Source organism: Gaeumannomyces tritici, assembly GCF_000145635.1.
Source record: "Gaeumannomyces tritici R3-111a-1 unplaced genomic scaffold supercont2.4, whole genome shotgun sequence".
NCBI lineage: Eukaryota > Fungi > Ascomycota > Sordariomycetes > Magnaporthales > Magnaporthaceae > Gaeumannomyces > Gaeumannomyces tritici.
Window position 1 is genome coordinate 1733127 of NW_008804548.1, and position 16827 is coordinate 1749953.

Sequence of the window (16827 nt, forward strand, 5' to 3'; positions counted from 1 at the left end):
TAGTCAGGGACGTCCCCTGGCTATTTGTCGGGCAGAGCACGAGTTGGGACCGAGTTGGGACCGCGTCGAGTTCTCGAGCTGTCTTGAGCTGCGGTCTATGCTGACCCTGAAAGAATTACCCTGAAAGAACTACCCTAAAAGAATTCACGTCAACACTCCCTGACCTGACAGGCAATCGCGCCACCCACCTTGGCCCAAGCCCAGCAAACGGCCTGTCTGTGCCTGTGCTATCGCGCCGTCAGTCAACACCGCATCGCCGTCGACTCGCCCCACCAAATAGCTTCGTTCAGTCCGCCCCGACCGCCTCACCGCGTCGCCCCAACACGGCCCTAACCCGTGAAATCAGCCACCACCCGCCGCCCCGACACGTGCGATCCCCAGGGTGCTGGTCTCTGGCGAAGGCGAACGGGCCAACCGACACCCCTCACCTGTGCATGGGGTCGAGCTTTTCCCGTGCTGTTCATGAGCCCGGCATAGCGACCGACCGGAGAAGGAACCCGAGAGAGGCCGCGGCAGCAAACTGACAAGGACACCACCCACGGCAAGCACCCTCGGCAAGCAGCCCCGACAGGAGAAGCCAGAGCCGCCGGCCGGATGGCGGAACTACTACACAACCAGTCGATCGTCATCGACAACGGCTCAGGCACGATCAGGGCGGGGTTCGCGGGGGAGGACCTGCCCACGTGCTACTTCCCCTCCTTCGTCGGCCGTCCCAAGCACACAAAGGTCCTGGCCGGCGCGCTCGAGGGGGACGTCTTCATCGGCGAGCGCGCCGCCACGGAGCTGCGCGGCCTGCTCAAGATCCGCTACCCGCTCGAGCACGGCATAGTCACCGACTGGGACGACATGGAGAAGATATGGGGCTACGTGTACCAGGAGGGCCTCAAGACGTCGCCCGAGGAGGTGGGTTTCTAGTCTGCCTCGGGGTGACTGTCCCCCGGGGTGACTATCCTCCGGGGTGACTGTCGTTCTTGCGACAGCATCGGCCGTTTTGCTAATGCCATGACCAAAAATAGCACCCCGTCCTGCTCACGGAACCGCCATTAAACCCCCGGGCCAACCGCGACACGGCGGCCCAGATCCTCTTCGAGACCTTCAACGTGCCGGCGCTCTACACATCGATACAGGCGGTACTGTCGCTGTACGCGAGCGGGCGGACGACGGGCATCGTGCTGGACTCGGGCGACGGTGTGTCGCACGCCGTACCCGTGTACGAGGGCTTCGCCATCGCCAACAGCGTCCAGCGCATCGACGTGGCCGGCCGCGACGTGACGGAGCACCTGCAGACGCTGCTGCGCAAGAGCGGCTACGTCTTCCACACTAGCGCCGAGAAGGAGGTGGTGCGCCTGATCAAGGAGTCGGTCTCGTACGTCGCCCATGACCCGCGCAAGGAGGAGAAGGAGTACGCGGCCGCCAAGCTGGACCCCAAGATGACGGCCAAGTACACGCTGCCCGACGGGCACAAGCTCGAGGTGAGGATAATATGATGCTGCATGTGCACGAGTAAAGATGCTGTCGCTGGCTTGTCAGACTGACCCTTTTCTCCAGATCGGCCCCGAACGGTTCCGCGCCCCCGAGATCCTGTTCGACCCCGAGATCATCGGGCTCGAGTACCCTGGCGTGCACCAGATGGTGATCAACGCCATCGGCAAGACGGACCTGGACCTGCGCAAGGCCCTCTACTCCAACATTGTGCTCTCGGGCGGTAGCACCCTGACAAAGGGCTTTGGCGATCGACTCCTGACCGAGGTGCAGAGGCTGGCGGTGCGGGACATGAGGATAAAGATCTTTGCCCCGCCCGAGCGCAAGTACTCGACCTGGATCGGCGGCAGCATTCTAGCAGGCCTGAGCACGTTTAGAAAGGTGAGCTCTGGCCTGGTCCAAGCTGTGGAGAAGATGGCGATTGTTATGCTGACTGCAACGCCTCCATCAGATGTGGGTGAGCGTCGACGACTGGCACGAGAACCCGGATATAATCCACACCAAGTTCAACTAAGGGACTTGTCAAACACCAAAACTTCAGGCATGGTTGGGTCGGGTGTGGGGGGAGGTAAGCGATTGGCATCAATGGGCCGGCGAGCGAAGCGGGATCAACAAGGCGTCTGGCGATGGCAGGGCTGCATCTCTTCCGCCAATTGGTGGGCAGCGTCTGTTGGCTTGTAGATGCCCGGTTGTCGTGTATCTTCAAGACATGTTTTGCAACCTTGGACTATACACTGACCACGAGCGTGAGAACGAATGATACCCACGGTTGACTGCTTGAGTTGGGTGTCACTTTACTGCAATTCTGATGTCATTGCGTATTTCAGCGTGTAAATGTACAGTTAAAGAACAAATCTGAATAGTAAACAAAGACAAGGAAAACTCATCGCCGTCTCTCGCTTTGGGGGGTATCTCCCAACCGCTCTCACCAGAAACAAACGCCGTATGCTGATTATCTGTTTTGTATGCGCAAAAAAATCACTGCACCACCTGCAGCCCCTCCTGGAGTCTGCCAGCCAGGGGGGTTTGGGTGAGGAGAGGGTATCGTTGTAAACATGTGTAAGCCAAGACCCCCTGGATGTGTTTTTTGAACTTTCCCTTTTGCTCTTCTTTTTTTTTCCTGTTTGCTCTGAGGCCCTAATATCCCGATTTTCGTTATTTTTTCGGTCCTTATTTTTGAGTCGTAGTCGTGTTGTTGGTGGTCCGCCCTTGGAGAGGGACGTGCCATGGTCGTTGGTGGTGGTGGTGGTGGTGGTGGTGACAGGATGGGCCCGTGAGGAAACGCCCGAGAACGCCGTGCATGAGAAAAGCAAGAAATCCCAGTACTGAAAGAATGAAAAGAGACGCTTCATCATCGCCCAAGCGCTTAGCGGCGGTAGCTCCCGCTCAGACGGCCCCAGAAGCTGCTCTTCTCGGACCCGTCGGTGCTGGCCGAGTCGCGGCGGGCGCTACCCGCGGCGGCACCCGGGGTGGCGGCAGTAGCAGGCGAGAAGACGTTCCCGGCGCCGCCGCGGCCGACGTAGCCCCGCGAGGCCGAGGCGTGGCGGGCGGCGTCGGCGGCGACGGCGTACTCGGCGTCGAGGGACATGGCGGCGCGCTCCGACGCCTCGTGGGCGTTTCCGGCGCCGCCGCGGCCCGAGTAGAAGCGGGCGGAGGAGGATGGGGAAGTGGTAGTGTTGGTGGTGGTCCTGGTCGGGACGCTGGTGGCGGCCGACACGCGGAAGGTGTTGCCGGCGCCGCCGCGGCCCGAGTGGGCGTAGGCGTTCTGGGGAACGGTCGGGTGCGGCTCGTTGATGGTGTAGGAAGCCATTGTGGATGGTGGGAGTGTGGGTTTTTTGTGAGGCTGTGATTATAGAGAGAGGGCCTAGGTGGTGGTAGTCTGGCTTTGTAGAGGAGGTTCGCTGGGATGGAAGAGTAAATGTCTGTTTGTCTCGCAGTGGCCAAGGGCTGGTTGTCCTGGGGAAGGGGAAATCGTGGGATGATGCTTCTTATAGCCAGCTGCCCCATACACGGCTACGGGCGAGGAGGGTGTGAGACGCGGCAAGGGTAGGGGTGGGTGGTGTAAGTGAGCGTTGACGAGGGGGGAGCTCCTCGGAAACAGCTTTGTCGACCCGCGTGAGCTGTTCTAGACCCAGCCTAAACTAGCCATGGGAGTCCCATCCAATTCAATGTCAGGGCGGCCTTTGCGACGACAACACACGCCTGTCCATTTACACAAAATACCCCACGCCCAGGCACTCTTGGTACCTAAACTAATTCTGGGACACGTACGCCCGGAGATGCTACTCCTGGTGGTAGGCGATCTCGCCATCGGGCTAGGAGGTTGGCGTCATGGGCGGGTGAGACAGAGAACAAAGGGGTGGGCGCCGATCCAAGCGCTTGTTCGACTCGAAAGCCCTGGAAATGGCGTCCAGCACGCGGCGCTGCAAAATTTGCAGCGCACATCATCCGGGCAGCGGCCAAGCTGACACGCTGGGGGCAAAAAGGGCTCGATTGAACACAAGCAGTGGAGGCGACGACCGCGTGACACCAATTACCATATTGTTACGAAATGGCGTCTGGGGGAGCGCATCACGAGCGCCGCCCAACCCATGTTTTTCTCTAGTAATTCTTACCCCATCGATTGCTGGCCCCTGTCACCTACCCGCTCCCCCCTTACGTTGCTTGGTGCTCACGGCGCTCGGCCAGGAATTTTTTTCTGTCCGCATTTTGCCTTGTTGCGACGAATGGCGCCACCTCATAGGTCGGCTGTTGGCCGGCTGAGCCATGGTTGCAACCCAAGAACACACCTGACGACGACAACAGGCGCGCGTTGGTGCTGCAGGTACCAAGATGCGAGCGAGAACGACCACAGCACACGCCCCGTCGGGAAATCCCTGTGGTGTGTTGAGGCGAGGGAGGCGCTGGAGAGCACAGCCAGCCATTTTGTTTTGACGCCGCAGAGCAGTGAGTGGGAAGGGGAAGAGCTTCGGTTGGCTGGATGGACAGCCTAAGCCTACAAGCACCATGAACTGTTCAGGGCCCGTCAAGGGAGGAACCCAAACCACCTGCTCATCGTGCTCGAAGCAGAGCTTGGCACATGTGAGACCAGCCGCTCGACAGGAACGGTTCGTGCTCGACTCGTGTGGGATCGTCTCAAGATCTGGCATTTGGAACCTTCCCACCTTCCATCCGCATTCGGCCAAAAAGATCTGGCCATTCACGTCCACGGCCGTCAAGGTGTGCTCCCAGTCGACCAGCACATTGATGGAGTCATCGCAGTTTTTTTTTTCTCTGCTCGTCCCGAGGCTTAGCGTGATTTCCCCGCAAACTGGCGCGCATCCAATTGAGCTAGGGCCATGCAAGGGTTGGAGAAGCTCTGCCCAGCTCGATCCGACCAGGGTTTGAGAGCAGGGGGAGGGGTGTGCGGTGAGGAGAGCGATGGAATGCCAATTCCGATTTTTTTTTTTCTCTGCCCACGGGGCCAAAAGCCATCAGGAGGGCAAGCGCCGAGAAGGTGGTGTAGCCATTTGGCGGGCGGAGCAGGTAAACCACAGCGAAGCCAGGCAAAAAGAATTTTCCAGTCAGGTGGCAGCCTGCCTTCATTCCCAGCTTTAAGCCACCGGGAACGCCGACCTGGCTCCCGGTTCCGGCGAAAATGCAACGAAATGGCCAAGCCCGAAATGCAATCAATTCGCTGTTGCTACGCGCACTCGCATACGTAGACCAGACAGCGACCGTGCTGAGACACCAGCCATGGATTGATTGTGCTTAGTGTGGCGACCTTGCTGGTCCAGTCGCCGTGTCAGATGACGTCGATCCCGGAGCGGGCCGCGAAACGCGCGCTCCATTTCGGCTCATTTCGACTCGAGCCTCACCGTCGCCCGCAACACGGCCGAGATATTTGTCGACGCGCAGAGAGACAGAGAGACGTTGAGCAGCTCCCTGGCCTGCTCCGAGATCGAGTCACCGCCAACAGCCACGACAGAGCCCCCCCTCGCCTCACCCGCCATGGCCCTCAAGGACATTCCTAAGCTTCACCGCAACAACGTCCGGACCTTGCGCCGCCGCCCGCTGGCCGAGGTCTCGGGCGCCCTCGGCGACCTCGGCACCCTGCTGCCGCTGATGATCGCCCTGGCCCTGCAGCGGTCCGTCTCGCTGTCCTCCACCCTCGTGCTCTCGGGCTTCTTCAACGTCGCCACCGGCCTCGTCTTTGGCATCCCCCTGCCCGTCCAGCCCATGAAGGCCATCGCGGCCGCCGCAATCCTCGACGGCGTCAGCCTTGGCACCACCGTCGCCGCCGGCGCCCTCGTCTCGGCCGCCGTTTTGTTCTTGTCCCTCACCGGCCTGCTGCGCCGCCTGACCCGCCACGTGCCCGTGCCCGTCGTCAAGGGCATCCAGTTCGGCGCGGGGCTCTCCCTCGTCGTCTCGGCCGGCGGGTCCGTCCGCCTGCCCTGGCTGGGCCCGCGCCCGTGGGACAACCGCGTCTGGGCCCTGGCCGCCTTTGCGCTCTTCATCCTGACGCGCCGCCACCTGCGCCGCGTGCCCTTTGCGCTCGCCGTATTCGTCGTCGGCGTCGCCTCCGCCACCGTCGCCGTGGTGCTGACCCCCGGCCTCGGCCGCCTCCCCTCCTTTGCCCCCTGGGTCCCAACCCTCGTGCTCCCACACTGGACGGCCCACCCGGCCTGGTCCATGGCCGCGGGCCAGCTGCCGCTGACGACGCTCAACTCGGTCGTGGCCGCCTCGGCCCTGGCCGCCGACCTGTTCCCGGACCTGCCCACCCCGACCGTCACCGAGCTTGGTGTCAGCGTCGCCGCCATGAACCTGGCCGGCTGCTGGGCCGGCGCCATGCCCGTGTGCCACGGCGCCGGCGGGCTGGCCGCCCAGCACGCCTTTGGCGCCCGCTCGGGCGCCAGCGTCGTCCTACTGGGCCTATTCAAGATGGCCCTCGGCCTCGTCTTTGGCGAGTCCCTGCTCGACCTGCTGGCCGCCTTCCCGCGCGCCCTGCTCGGCGTCATGGTGCTCGCCACCGGCCTCGAGCTCGCCGGCGTCGGCCGCAGCCTCAACCACGGCGCCTCGGACCTGTGGGAGGACGCCGTGGCCGCCGGCGCCGGTTCTGGTGGGCGGTCGTCCGGTGGTGTCGAGGCAGTGGTGGTGGCTGCCGCCGCCGCGGGCCGCCGCCGCCTGGCGACGAGGCGCCACCGGGACTTGTCCGAGGCCGAGAGGGAGGAGCGCTGGGCGGTTATGCTCATCACCGCCGCGGGCATCCTGGCCTTCCGCAATGATGCTGTTGGCTTTGCTGCCGGCATGCTGACCCACTGGTCGTACCGCCTCGGCGACCGCTGGGGTAGGCGGCTGGCGGGGGAGAGGGAGCCGCTGATCGCACGGGGGTGAGGTGGGTGTTTGCATGCGATGGCGTGATTCATGGTTTATTGGGATTTGTGGTGTTATACTAGTATGCATTGATGGGTTTAGTGTCCCTTCTCTACCGCAACCTCATTGCTGGCGTTTTCGTTTCGAGATATGGACTTGCTCCTTCATTTTCTTGATATATCTTATCTATGACGCATAATAGAGAAATGAGGCTTTTTGCCCATGGCCATCTTCCTTCAGCCCTTGAACATGTCCAGCCTCCTTTGCCAATGTCCACCCTCTCAAGGCTTGGCTTCTTCCTCCGTCTTGAGAGTCCCTCAGTCGACGACCGCTGCTAGTTTCAGCTGCGGCCGGCGGCAGCAGCCTTAGCAGCACTAGCGTTGGCGGCAGCATCGAGGGCAGCGTCAATAGCGTGATCGGCGGCCTCCTGGGCGTGACCGGCGAGATCTCGAGCTTGATCTAAATGGCCGAGAGAAATGGCAGAGTTGGTAGAGCGCGCATTGAAGAGGGCGTGAGCAGCCTGGGAGGCGGCCTCGGCGGCGAAGGAAGCAGCCCCGGCAGCATAGTCGGCAACAGTGCCGGCGACGGCGGTAGGGCCGAGGTCATGAATCGCTTGGGCCGCAGCGGCGGAAGCGGTCGCGGCCTCACAGGTGGCGTCGCAAGCAGCATTGACAGCGGCCTTTAGAGCAGCATCGGCAGCGGCGGCGGCGGCGTTGTTGCTGGCCATGATCACCTGGGATGGAGAGCGGTAAGTTTGCAGGCTTGGATTCGTCGTGGCGATGGGGAAACTTACCTTGGCGATATAGAATTCGTTGGAGAGCTTGACGTTATAGTCTCGGGACAGGATCTGGAAGTCGCGTAGGGCTGTCCGGTGAATCTCGGCTGTTAGTTACGAGAAAGCAAGAGGCCGCGGAAAAGACTGGAAGACGGGGAAAGTACCGTAGATTGCAGAAGGCAGCGACAAAAATGAAGTGAATATAGGCCGGCAGCTGGTTGGGGTTGCAGGCGCTTTGGTTTGGGTGTTGTGTCGTTGTGACAGGATCCTGAGCCGCTGGTTGGGAGGAGGTTGATATATGTCAGCCCAGGCTGGAGCACACAGCATGGAATTGTATCGCGCCTGCCGAGTCTTGTTTCCATTCTTGCGAGCGGAATGGTGTCGAATCCAGCCACGGTGTCTATCTCTTTGCGCCAAACACCATGTTCACCCACCGCTGGTACTTTTTATGGAATCCAAGTGACATTTGCTAACGTGTACAGATGAATGCAGCCAACCCATGGTTGGAAGAATAAAATTCAAATCGCTGGCTAAATGACGCGAATCCTATGCGTCCCAGTGTTGCCTCTGATGAATACTATTTCCTCCCACGAACACACGGTTTTTGACATTCTCGGTTGTGTTTCATCCTCTTCATCAGTCCCGTTGCTAGTCCCGTTATAAGTCTCGTTGTAAATCTCGTTGCCAGTGTCGCTACCAGTGTCGCTACCAGTCTCGCTGCCAGTCTCGCTGTTAGTCTTGCATCCAGCCCCGTCGCCCCTCGGGATAGGCATCACATCGTCGGCGCCAAGCTCATATCTCGCCGTGCTGTCACTCAGTCGTCTCCAAAACGCTGGAAACCGCAACGCCAACCCGGCGGTACGTCCCGGGCTTCTCTCCTTCCAGCCGCAGCAGCAGCAGGTATCGCACCATCGGCGGCAGCTTCGGATCCGGTCGGTTCCCCAGCACATACCGCGACAGCCCCGCCCTGCTCGCACCCTTGAGGTCCACTAGCGGCTCGTCGAGAAGCACCTTGGCCCCCGGTACTGGCACATCGTCGACCGCCATGACCGGCGGCTCCACTACGTCACCGCTGCAGTCGCCACCACCCCATATGAGCTCAAACGACCGGACGTACCCCCGGAGCACGACGTAGCCTCCCCCTCACGAGGCCCATGTCGTCGTAGGGCAACGCGAGCCGCAGGCCGACCTCGGCGACCACAAAGTGCATCATGTCCCGGCCGCCGAGGTGCGGCGGCGCCATGGGGTCGACCGTCGACGCTCGCCCAGGCGAAGCTCGGCGCGCGGTACCCCGCCGGGCGGACGGCCCAGGACCCGTCCGCCTGCCTGCCCGCGGCGACGGGCCCAGAGCAGCTCCCCCTCGAGGCGGAACCCCCCACATGCCGGCAACGTAGAGCGGCCTGCGCGCGCCTGCCAGCTCGAGCTGCCCCTGCGGCACGAGCCTCTTCGCGATGCCCGCGAGCGCGATCAGCTTGTCCCCCGGGCACCGTCAGGCCGGCCTCGGAGTAGGAGCGCACGATCTCGTTCCAGATGAGCGCGTGCTCCGCTTCGCAGCCCTCGCCCGGGTAGTTGAGGTGGCCGTGGCCCCAGTCGCCGAGGCACTGGGTGCCCGAGGTGCGGGCGGGCGCCTGCGGGTCCATCTGCTTGGCGCGCGCCGCGGCCGTGTCGCGCAGGGCCCGCGGCAGGCCCGCGCGGGTAGCTGAGCTCGGCCGCCACCTCGGTGCGGCACTCCCAGTAGAGCTGGTCGCGCGCCACGAGCAGCCGCTCCTGCAGCACCCACCCCCGCCGGCCGATGGCGCTGCGCCCGACCTTGGCCTCGCCAGGCAAGTTCCTCGTCTTGTCTCCCTGCTCGAGTCATTTGCTGACCGTCACGGGTGTAGGAATCTGAGCGGCGAGGATGGCATCGTCAAAAGCATCAAGGGTCACTGGCGTCTGCAGAACGAAGCCGACATCCTCAAATGCTACCAATCCAAAAATCCCCTTCCTACGACCTCTGGTCGACGAGATCGTCGAGCCGGCCGACCTTTCCTCCATCGTTCTGCAACACCTGGACAGCGACTGCTTGACCAAGTCAAACAAGAAGAGGCTGTCGCGCCCTGAAATCAAGTAAGTAGCCCGGGGTGTTCTCGAAGCCCTGAATGTCTTCCACAAAGACGGCATCGTCCACACAGGTAAGATTCCTTTTCGCCCTGTCAGGCGGCGTCTGCTGACCCACGTAGATGTTAAGCTCGACAACATATTCGTCAACTACGGACGGGGCAACCAGCGCTTCTCCGAGGTCCAGCTCGGCGATTGTGGAGGGGCAGTATCCCAAGAATCTAGGTTCGCGATAGAAGGGCACCTTATCGGCGCCGGCTTCACCCGCAGTCCAGAAGCTACGCTCCAACTATTTTGGACACCGCAACAGACATATGGTCATTCGGTTCCGCGGTACGGAACCTCTATCCCGCGAAATGTCCCTATCCTCCTCGCCCTTCCTCTTTGCTAACCCACCACAGATGCTTAGCCTTATATACGGCGGCGGCTACCACCTTTCCAACACCCCAAATCGACGGGATCAAACCGGGACACGAAGATTACGAATTCACAGCTTTAAAGCGAATGCACAAATTCTTCGGTCCATTTCCGCACTCTTATCATCACGACATTAAAGATTCGGGGGTGTCGCTTGTTGTTAATGTTATTAACGGCCAAGGACCTCCTGCGAAGCCAATCATTAGGGTGACCACGAAAGAAATAGCCCCGGCCGACAAAGAGTTCATTTTGAAGATCCTGAAACTGGACCCACGTAACAGGCCGGCGGCGGAAGAGCTTCTCGCGGATACATGGTTCACGGAGGAGTCACCCGACACTCGGGAACCGCTTCCTGAGGAAGTTAAACAGCTAGGAGAAGCATAGCCGTGTGGTGCGGAAAGCCCGGAACTTGGTACACAGCTGAAGTACGATGATCTACCGGCAATTGGGCCAGGCTTGTATGTATGAAAAGATATGCTTAACCACACCCCACTCCAACCTGGACAAGGCGGGAATAACCTCCATGATGGGAGTGCCCAGGTGCCGTGCAGTCCTCCCGCCGCAGCCTTGCCCAGGTGTCCTTTCCGTCACTGGAGTCAACCTGCACTCACTTCAGTGCGCGAGGTGCGGCAAAAAACTGCCCAGGGTTTTCAAAGCAGATGCAGCCACTTCCACAATAGTCCCCATCCTCCAAAAATAGAAGAGAGCCCCGTGAAGAGGATGAGAGGGCCGTAAGACGTACCATAGCCAAAGGATCCGATGGCGCCTCGGCCAGCTTTCAAGAGCGGCACGCCGGCAAGTCCACCGCTCAGATAGCCGATGCCTCTTGCGCCGTTCAGCAGACCGTAAAGCACACCCGTGTCGATAGCCTCGTTTCTCTCGGCCGCTTCTCGCTCCATCTCGTTGAGGACGCCTCCCCAGGTGGCGCTGTACCCACCAGCGAAGAAGCCAAAAGTCACGGAGAATAGGACCAGCAGGGCCATGCTGCCTTTAGAAGCCAACCCCCAGAACAGGAAAGCGGACAAGGCAGAGCTTACGGCGGATATGGAGGTCACCGTGGCGGCCGAAAGCCGAAGATGGCGGTTATCGCTTAGGTAGCCGAAGAAGGAGGACGAGGCAATACCCGGGACGTTGAAAAGGGTCAACAAAAGCGTGGCAGACGCCTGTGACAGCAGGGAGACTTCGTGCGCGTACGTGTTGAGGTAGGTCTGCGGGATGGCGTATCCTGCGCTCTGAAGCACGATGGCAACGCCGTGGACGTAAAAGGTTCGGTGGGTGAGAAACTGCCATGGGATCTTCCTCGGGTGCGACGCGGTCGAAGAGGAGCCGGACGGAGGGGCCGAAAGCAGCAGGATGGCCAGGCTGGTGGCAGCGACGATGGCGGCCCACAGCCTCAGCGCGGTGCGAAAGCCATAGCGATCGAGCAGGGCTCGCACGATGAAGGGGCAGACGGAGCCGACGACGTTCTTGCACGACAGGACGATGCCATAGGCAACGGCCCTGTTGTTGGTTCCGAACCACTCGCCGAGGGAAAGCGTAGTCGGGCTGTACGTGAGAGCGCTGCCCATGGCTGCAAGAACTCCCTGGGTGGCGATCAAATGCCAGACGTTGGTACTAAAGGACGACAAAAGGAAGCTGAGGCAAGTGACAATGGCTCCGAGGACGGCTGCCGTCTGTCTCCACTTGGCCCACCGCTTGGCGAAGAGAGCGAAGAGAAGCGGCATGGAAAGGTACATGACGCCGTTGGAAGTTGTGCCAATGATACCCGTCTGTTCACGCGCTCCGTCCAAGGTCCAATTCGCATAGTAGTACTCCTGGAACACCCCGTAACTCATCGAGAAGCCCCAGAGAGGGAGCTGCAACAAGGAGCATCCGACGAGCACGCAGACCCGCCTCCGGCGCGACTCTCGTTGCGGTGAGTCAGTCTCTTCAGCTACGCCTGGTGCCTCGACCTGTCGCCCGGGCGAAGGATACGGGCGTAGGGAATGGTCCTCGAGCTGTGACATGGTGACGTGTTTGCTTTGTTGATGCTGCAGTCGTTCGCAATGACGTTGGGAGGGAAACTGCTTCCGACAACGGTTGAAGGAAGAAGTCACGATACTCGATGATGTAGGGAAAGCTGTAGGAGGGGTCTTGGTAATTCAGTGAGGAAAGAGCGATATAACGAGAGCCCCTCATCCAATTCTTATAGATTTCGGACAAGCCGGCTTCCTCGGCAGTTGACAGCCCCGCGCGGTCCCTGTCACGGCCCATGGGCCTTAGTGACGGAAGTGATGAATTGGGAGGCTTATGGCCCGTGCGGGCGTGCATCCAATGGAATCGGATTGGGACCTATCTTTCCCTGCTCTTGATGGGCGAGTTGGTGGCCCAGAAACATCTCGACCGGTTCGTCCTCCTCACCATCTTCACTACTGCTGAGCTCGCTTGCTGTCTCATTGTCTGGCTCCTTTTGCCACACCTTGTATGCTCTTGTTTTCCAGCCACGGCGAAAAGCAAGAGCCTCGACGCATACGGCACAAAGCATGGCTGAGGGTTTGAGGTTTTCGCAAGAAAAGATGTTGTACGAGCCAATGTGAACGTCACAACAGGGGTTCCCTTGGTGGGCAGCTGTTCATATCATGGATGTTGGCGGGGAAAGCGGGGAGTTTGACAAGCGGGCAGATCCCGGATGCCCCGCCGCCAACGCTATCGCCTGGCGGCAAGGTTTCCAATCATGTCTTTCCATGGGTGAGTGCGTGTCTGTTGGCGAGCCAGACTGTCCCCGTATCCACATGTCTTCCTTGAGTTCTCATACGTTAAGCGTGCAAACGATAGACGGCAAGCGGGCTGTGTGGATTGAGCTTGGAGAAGTGGAAGGAATCGTATATACAAAGAAAGTAAGTCCTGGGTATTTGGTCATGAGACAAGGAAAGAAAAGAGTGGCTGATAGACAAAAAATAAGCGACAAGTAATTAGGGAAAGCATACAGGTCATACAAACATGCAACATCTCAAATCCTACACAATACTTCCAGGCGCAAGGGGAGGCGACTGGGAGAAGCGCCACATCCGCATGAGGACCCCCCTCCTTTCCGGCCGCCCCTCGCCCTCACCGCTCGCGCTGCCACGCCCACGAGGCTTCTCGTCGCCGCTGGAGTCGTGGTCCCGCTTGACGCGGCCCAGGAGAAGGTTGTTGTAGACGATAAACAGCCCGCCGCAAAGCAGGCACAGAGCCGCCTCGACGGCGGCGGCGGCCATGGCGGGCGGGCTCCAGAAGCCGGCGGCGTGGGCGTAGACCGACGTCACGGTGGCGAGCCCGCCCACGAAGCCGCTCAGCGCACCGGGCATGTAGACGCGGTTGAGGAGCCAGACGTAGTTGCGGCGCCAGCGGACGCCAAGCCAGGCGAGGCCAAGGGCGCCGAGCGAGGTCAGCGCGACGGCGAGGGGAAGAAGGCTGGGCGCCGTAGTGGGAGGGGCGCCCGGGGACGTGGTGAAGGCACCCGGGAAGACGACAAAGCCGGCAAGCAGGGTCCAGGTGAAGACGGACGCGAGGATGTTATGCAGGCGCGGGATCTTGTCGAGGGCGAGCAGCATGTGCATGTAGCGGGTTTGGAAGCTGGGCGTTTGCTTATGCCCGGCGCTGCGTCCGGACGGATACTTGGTTGGTGAGGCGGGCGGGGAGGCTGTTGCGGCAGAGCTGGGGGCGGTGGTTATTGTGGTTGAGGTCGGCTGTAGACTAGTGGCGGCGGTGGTGGCGGTGGTTGGGGTCGGTGTGACGGAGATGGTGGAGGGGGCTGCGGTCGAAATGGCCACGGGAGAGGCGACCGAGGCGGTAGCAGCAGAGGCAGTAGCAGCAGAGAGTGATGTAACGACAATCAGGGGTGCCTGGCGCTCGTGTCGAGGGCTAGATTCAAAGTCGCGACGGTCGATAGGGGGCCTGGCCACTGAGGGCGAAGGAGCAGCCAGTGAGCCCCTCCGCCTCGTGCGGGAGTGCACGTGTGTGTTTTCCCTTAAGACGGGCCGGCTCTCGGCTCTCCTGCTGTCGGGTCCCAGGGGCCACGAGGGCGTCGATGCCGCTCTGGCCCTCGCGTAGCGGGAGGGGATGGAGGGGCCCGGCGCCGCGGTGCGCTCGCCCGGAATCGGCGGGAGAGCCTTGTGGGTAGATGTGCGGCGGTTTAAGTCGCTACGACTGGGCCTGCGTACATCCGGGTGGTAGAGATTGTCGGCGGACACGTGGTTTCGGGTGTGTCGGCGGCCGTCGTCGACCCGGCCTGCATGCCTCACAGGCCGCGGCGGTGCGACCCCGTCGACGGGGAAACTCCGAACATGCCGGGCGACGTGGGCACGCTGCCCCTGGGCCTGCTGAGTGGTCGCCATGGGGATGTGTATGGTGGAGGAGGAGAAGCGTAGACGGTCAGGGGTGCTGGTTTCACCAAGCACGACACCCAGGACAACTTGTCGTTTCTCGGCCAAGCAGCAGGGGACCTGGCATTCCTTGAGGGGTTGTTATAACATGGCCAACGTCTTCAAGACTGCCCTTGGAGCTGTCAAAGGGCGCCCTTGGGCTTGGCACGGGGTGGTGTTGGGGATGGGGGCGTGACCCAACGAGGCGGCGGCTGGCAAACAGGGAGATACAAGAGACCGTCGTCACAAGCGTGTAGGGTGGCCGCGTTGGGGCTCTGGGGCTCCGGGCCTCTTCATATAGGAAAGGGCGAGAAAGCCAGGAGCAGGTCCCCGCTGAGAAAAGGATGGACGGCATCTCGCCACTCGGCCGCTGTGCCCAGATTTCTGTCCATGGGATCATATGTGGTGAGGTGGCCCGGGCCAGAAAAACAGCCCAACCACCCCTTATCGTCGATCTGGACGTGCGCGTCTGGCTACGCCACACCGGCACAAGGAGAAAAGGGCCAGAAATGGAGACCATGCATCCCTCCCTCCCTCTCACCTCTCGGCGGTGGGAGCCAACGAGCTGACAGCCTGCGTCGGGCCGTGCATGCAGGAACAAGCTGAAAATGCAATGTACTTGTCCACCCGCAGCCCGCAGCCCGCAGCCCGCAGCGGAGCCGTGTGGGCAGCGAGAGTGTGTTGCACACCAGGATGGCAGTGGTGTATCATGGCCCCCGAGGGCGGGGTCATCGCCCTTGACTAAGAGCAGGGAAGCCGCCATCTTTTAGACAGGCGTTTGGGGGGTCGTTGGGAACGAGCGCTTGTCTCGGCCTGGCCTGTGCTCGGGGGCGCCATCTGGGTGGACTCCCTTCTCGTCCAAGGAGGAGGGAGAGGCCAGCCGACAGTGCCGATCCTGGACAGCGAGATTCAATCTGACTGAATCATCTGCCGGTGATTGCGCGAGACAAGGATCGAGCCTGCCATTCCTGATCTCTCTGGGCCGTCCCCTTGGGATGGAGATGCCCCCCTGCGGGATGGTCGCGGCCTGTTCTGCTGGTTGGGCAGATTATCAGTTGGGGCTTTGCAGTTTGGGCGGGCGGCTAGGTGCGTAGGGCGGAGTCCAGGGGGCAGAAACGCACGTCGGCGGCGTGGGTGTGTGGCGGCGTTTGAGTGGAGCGCAGGTCAATTTTTGCTGGCTGGCGCTTTGGCCTAGTGCTTGTGGGCTGTTTTTGGCCAGCGCTTCTTGAGGGCCGCGTTGCCGCCTCAACATCAACAGATCAAACACCAGCCCGTACGTCACCACGAGCGTCTACTGGCTTTTGGGAATGGGTTTTGCTGCCTATTCGCAGCTCGGTCAAGACCGTGGGCGCGCATCACGAGTTGTTTTGGCATGGTCGCACTTTTTGGGGACTCAAGCGGGAAACGGCTTGATAGAGTGCATCCGCGCATCTGGGCCTTGGGTTGTTTGCTCAGTGTCCGCAACTGTGCCGCTCGCGTCAAATATCAGCTGTGGGCGCGCGTGTAGGAAATAGCAGCATGATTACACTGAGCTGACTTTATCCACCAATAGCTGCCGTCCAGATCATCTCCGAGCCGGGTCCCATTTCGGTCTGTCAAGCCGCCGACAGGAGTGTCCCTCTGGGCATTGTCTCCAGGTTGGGGGTACACGGCGTCTGACATTATCAGCTCGAGACCTCGGATCGGCCAAAGGATCCCAGAGATGATCGGACCCCGCGTAAAGGCTCGTGCAACATGGCCAGACACGAGCTTCCGTCTTTGCCGCGGACCGTTGGCTCGCTTGCCAGAAGGATTTGCCGCCGTGCTGAACCATATCGAGTGGGGAGATGCGTGTATGCAGGGGGCCATTTCTGACTGTGCTGTATTGCATGTCGCTATCTGTTCAGGCCAGCGACTCGCTAATTCTCAATTCCGTCTGTGATATGAATTTCCGAATTTGTAATGACGTTGACATCGTGACACATCCTGGTTGACGCGAGTCTGGATGTTGCAAGCACTCGACTGGGATACAGACGAAATCGACTTTCAGCCAAGACAGCTCATGAACTCGCTTGCCAGGCACTCTAGTGTTCCTGTGCGCGTCACATTTCTTGCAGGCGGTGACTCAGCCTAGCGTGGCGCAAAGTAATGAGCAACAGGCAGCGATTATATGAGTAACACATCGGTCCATGTGCTCGCGCCGCATTCAGCCAAGTAGACGTAGCCAACATGTAATCACCCAACATTCAACTGTCTTATGGGATTCCACGCTGGACTGGTCAAAAAAGGAGGGAAGGAGGAAGCAGGTCAGTAGCTAGAGAAGGAAAGGGGGGGGGGGGGGGG

The 16827-nt window shown here is 60.8% G+C and overlaps 8 protein-coding genes across 9 annotated transcripts; 3 read left to right on the forward strand and 5 right to left on the reverse strand.

Annotated features, from left to right (window-relative positions):
• Positions 1-43: 43 nt before the first annotated feature.
• GGTG_08010 (actin-like protein) lies at positions 44-2394 on the forward strand. Its single transcript, XM_009225844.1, has 4 exons — positions 44-903; positions 1017-1472; positions 1549-1863; positions 1934-2394. The coding sequence occupies exons 1-4, from the start codon at positions 595-597 to the stop codon at positions 1994-1996; spliced, it is 1143 nt and encodes a 380-aa protein (XP_009224108.1). The 5' UTR covers positions 44-594; the 3' UTR covers positions 1997-2394.
• A 454-nt stretch (positions 2395-2848) lies between these two features.
• On the reverse strand, positions 2849-3292 carry GGTG_08011 (hypothetical protein; the record flags this gene model as incomplete). The annotated part of the gene is made up of 1 exon (XM_009225845.1): positions 2849-3292. One exon carries the CDS (start codon positions 3290-3292, stop codon positions 2849-2851), a length of 444 nt encoding a protein of 147 aa, XP_009224109.1.
• Positions 3293-4986: 1694 nt separating this feature from the next.
• Positions 4987-7063, forward strand: GGTG_08012 (hypothetical protein). The gene has a single exon (XM_009225846.1). It carries the CDS (start codon positions 5473-5475, stop codon positions 6853-6855), a length of 1383 nt encoding a protein of 460 aa, XP_009224110.1. The 5' UTR covers positions 4987-5472; the 3' UTR covers positions 6856-7063.
• Positions 7064-7174: 111 nt separating this feature from the next.
• GGTG_08013 lies at positions 7175-8656 on the reverse strand (the record flags this gene model as incomplete). 2 transcript variants are annotated; one of them, XM_009225848.1, is made up of 4 exons in its annotated part: positions 7175-7567; positions 7628-7698; positions 8205-8326; positions 8562-8656. In XM_009225848.1, the coding sequence occupies 4 exons, from the start codon at positions 8654-8656 to the stop codon at positions 7175-7177; spliced, it is 681 nt and encodes a 226-aa protein (XP_009224112.1). The 2 variants fall into 2 exon arrangements, with proteins under 2 accessions (XP_009224112.1, XP_009224111.1); XM_009225847.1 differs by lacking the exons at positions 8205-8326; positions 8562-8656 and adding an exon at positions 7774-7944 and having other exon boundaries at positions 7175-7698.
• Positions 8657-9060: 404 nt separating this feature from the next.
• Positions 9061-10115, forward strand: GGTG_08014 (hypothetical protein; the record flags this gene model as incomplete). The annotated part of the gene is made up of 4 exons (XM_009225849.1): positions 9061-9223; positions 9499-9715; positions 9837-9931; positions 10108-10115. 4 exons carry the CDS (start codon positions 9061-9063, stop codon positions 10113-10115), a joined length of 483 nt encoding a protein of 160 aa, XP_009224113.1.
• GGTG_08015 (hypothetical protein) lies at positions 9570-12959 on the reverse strand. Its single transcript, XM_009225850.1, has one exon. It carries the CDS (start codon positions 12127-12129, stop codon positions 10774-10776), a length of 1356 nt encoding a protein of 451 aa, XP_009224114.1. The 5' UTR covers positions 12130-12959; the 3' UTR covers positions 9570-10773.
• A 160-nt stretch (positions 12960-13119) lies between these two features.
• Positions 13120-14478, reverse strand: GGTG_08016 (hypothetical protein; the record flags this gene model as incomplete). The annotated part of the gene is made up of 1 exon (XM_009225851.1): positions 13120-14478. The coding sequence occupies one exon, from the start codon at positions 14476-14478 to the stop codon at positions 13120-13122; it is 1359 nt and encodes a 452-aa protein (XP_009224115.1).
• Positions 14479-15990: 1512 nt separating this feature from the next.
• Positions 15991-16353, reverse strand: GGTG_08017 (hypothetical protein; the record flags this gene model as incomplete). Its single annotated transcript, XM_009225852.1, has 1 exon — positions 15991-16353. One exon carries the CDS (start codon positions 16351-16353, stop codon positions 15991-15993), a length of 363 nt encoding a protein of 120 aa, XP_009224116.1.
• Positions 16354-16827: the final 474 nt, after the last annotated feature.

Coding starts and splice junctions, on each gene's coding strand:
- GGTG_08010 (XM_009225844.1), top strand. CDS start 595: ATGGCGGAACTACTACACAACCAGTCGATCGTCATCGACAACGGCTCA. Junction 904..1,016: donor TCAAGACGTCGCCCGAGGAG/GTGGGTTTCTAG, acceptor GACCAAAAATAG/CACCCCGTCCTGCTCACGGA. Junction 1,473..1,548: donor CCGACGGGCACAAGCTCGAG/GTGAGGATAATA, acceptor CCTTTTCTCCAG/ATCGGCCCCGAACGGTTCCG.
- GGTG_08012 (XM_009225846.1), top strand. CDS start 5,473: ATGGCCCTCAAGGACATTCCTAAGCTTCACCGCAACAACGTCCGGACC.
- GGTG_08015 (XM_009225850.1), bottom strand. CDS start 12,129: ATGTCACAGCTCGAGGACCATTCCCTACGCCCGTATCCTTCGCCCGGG.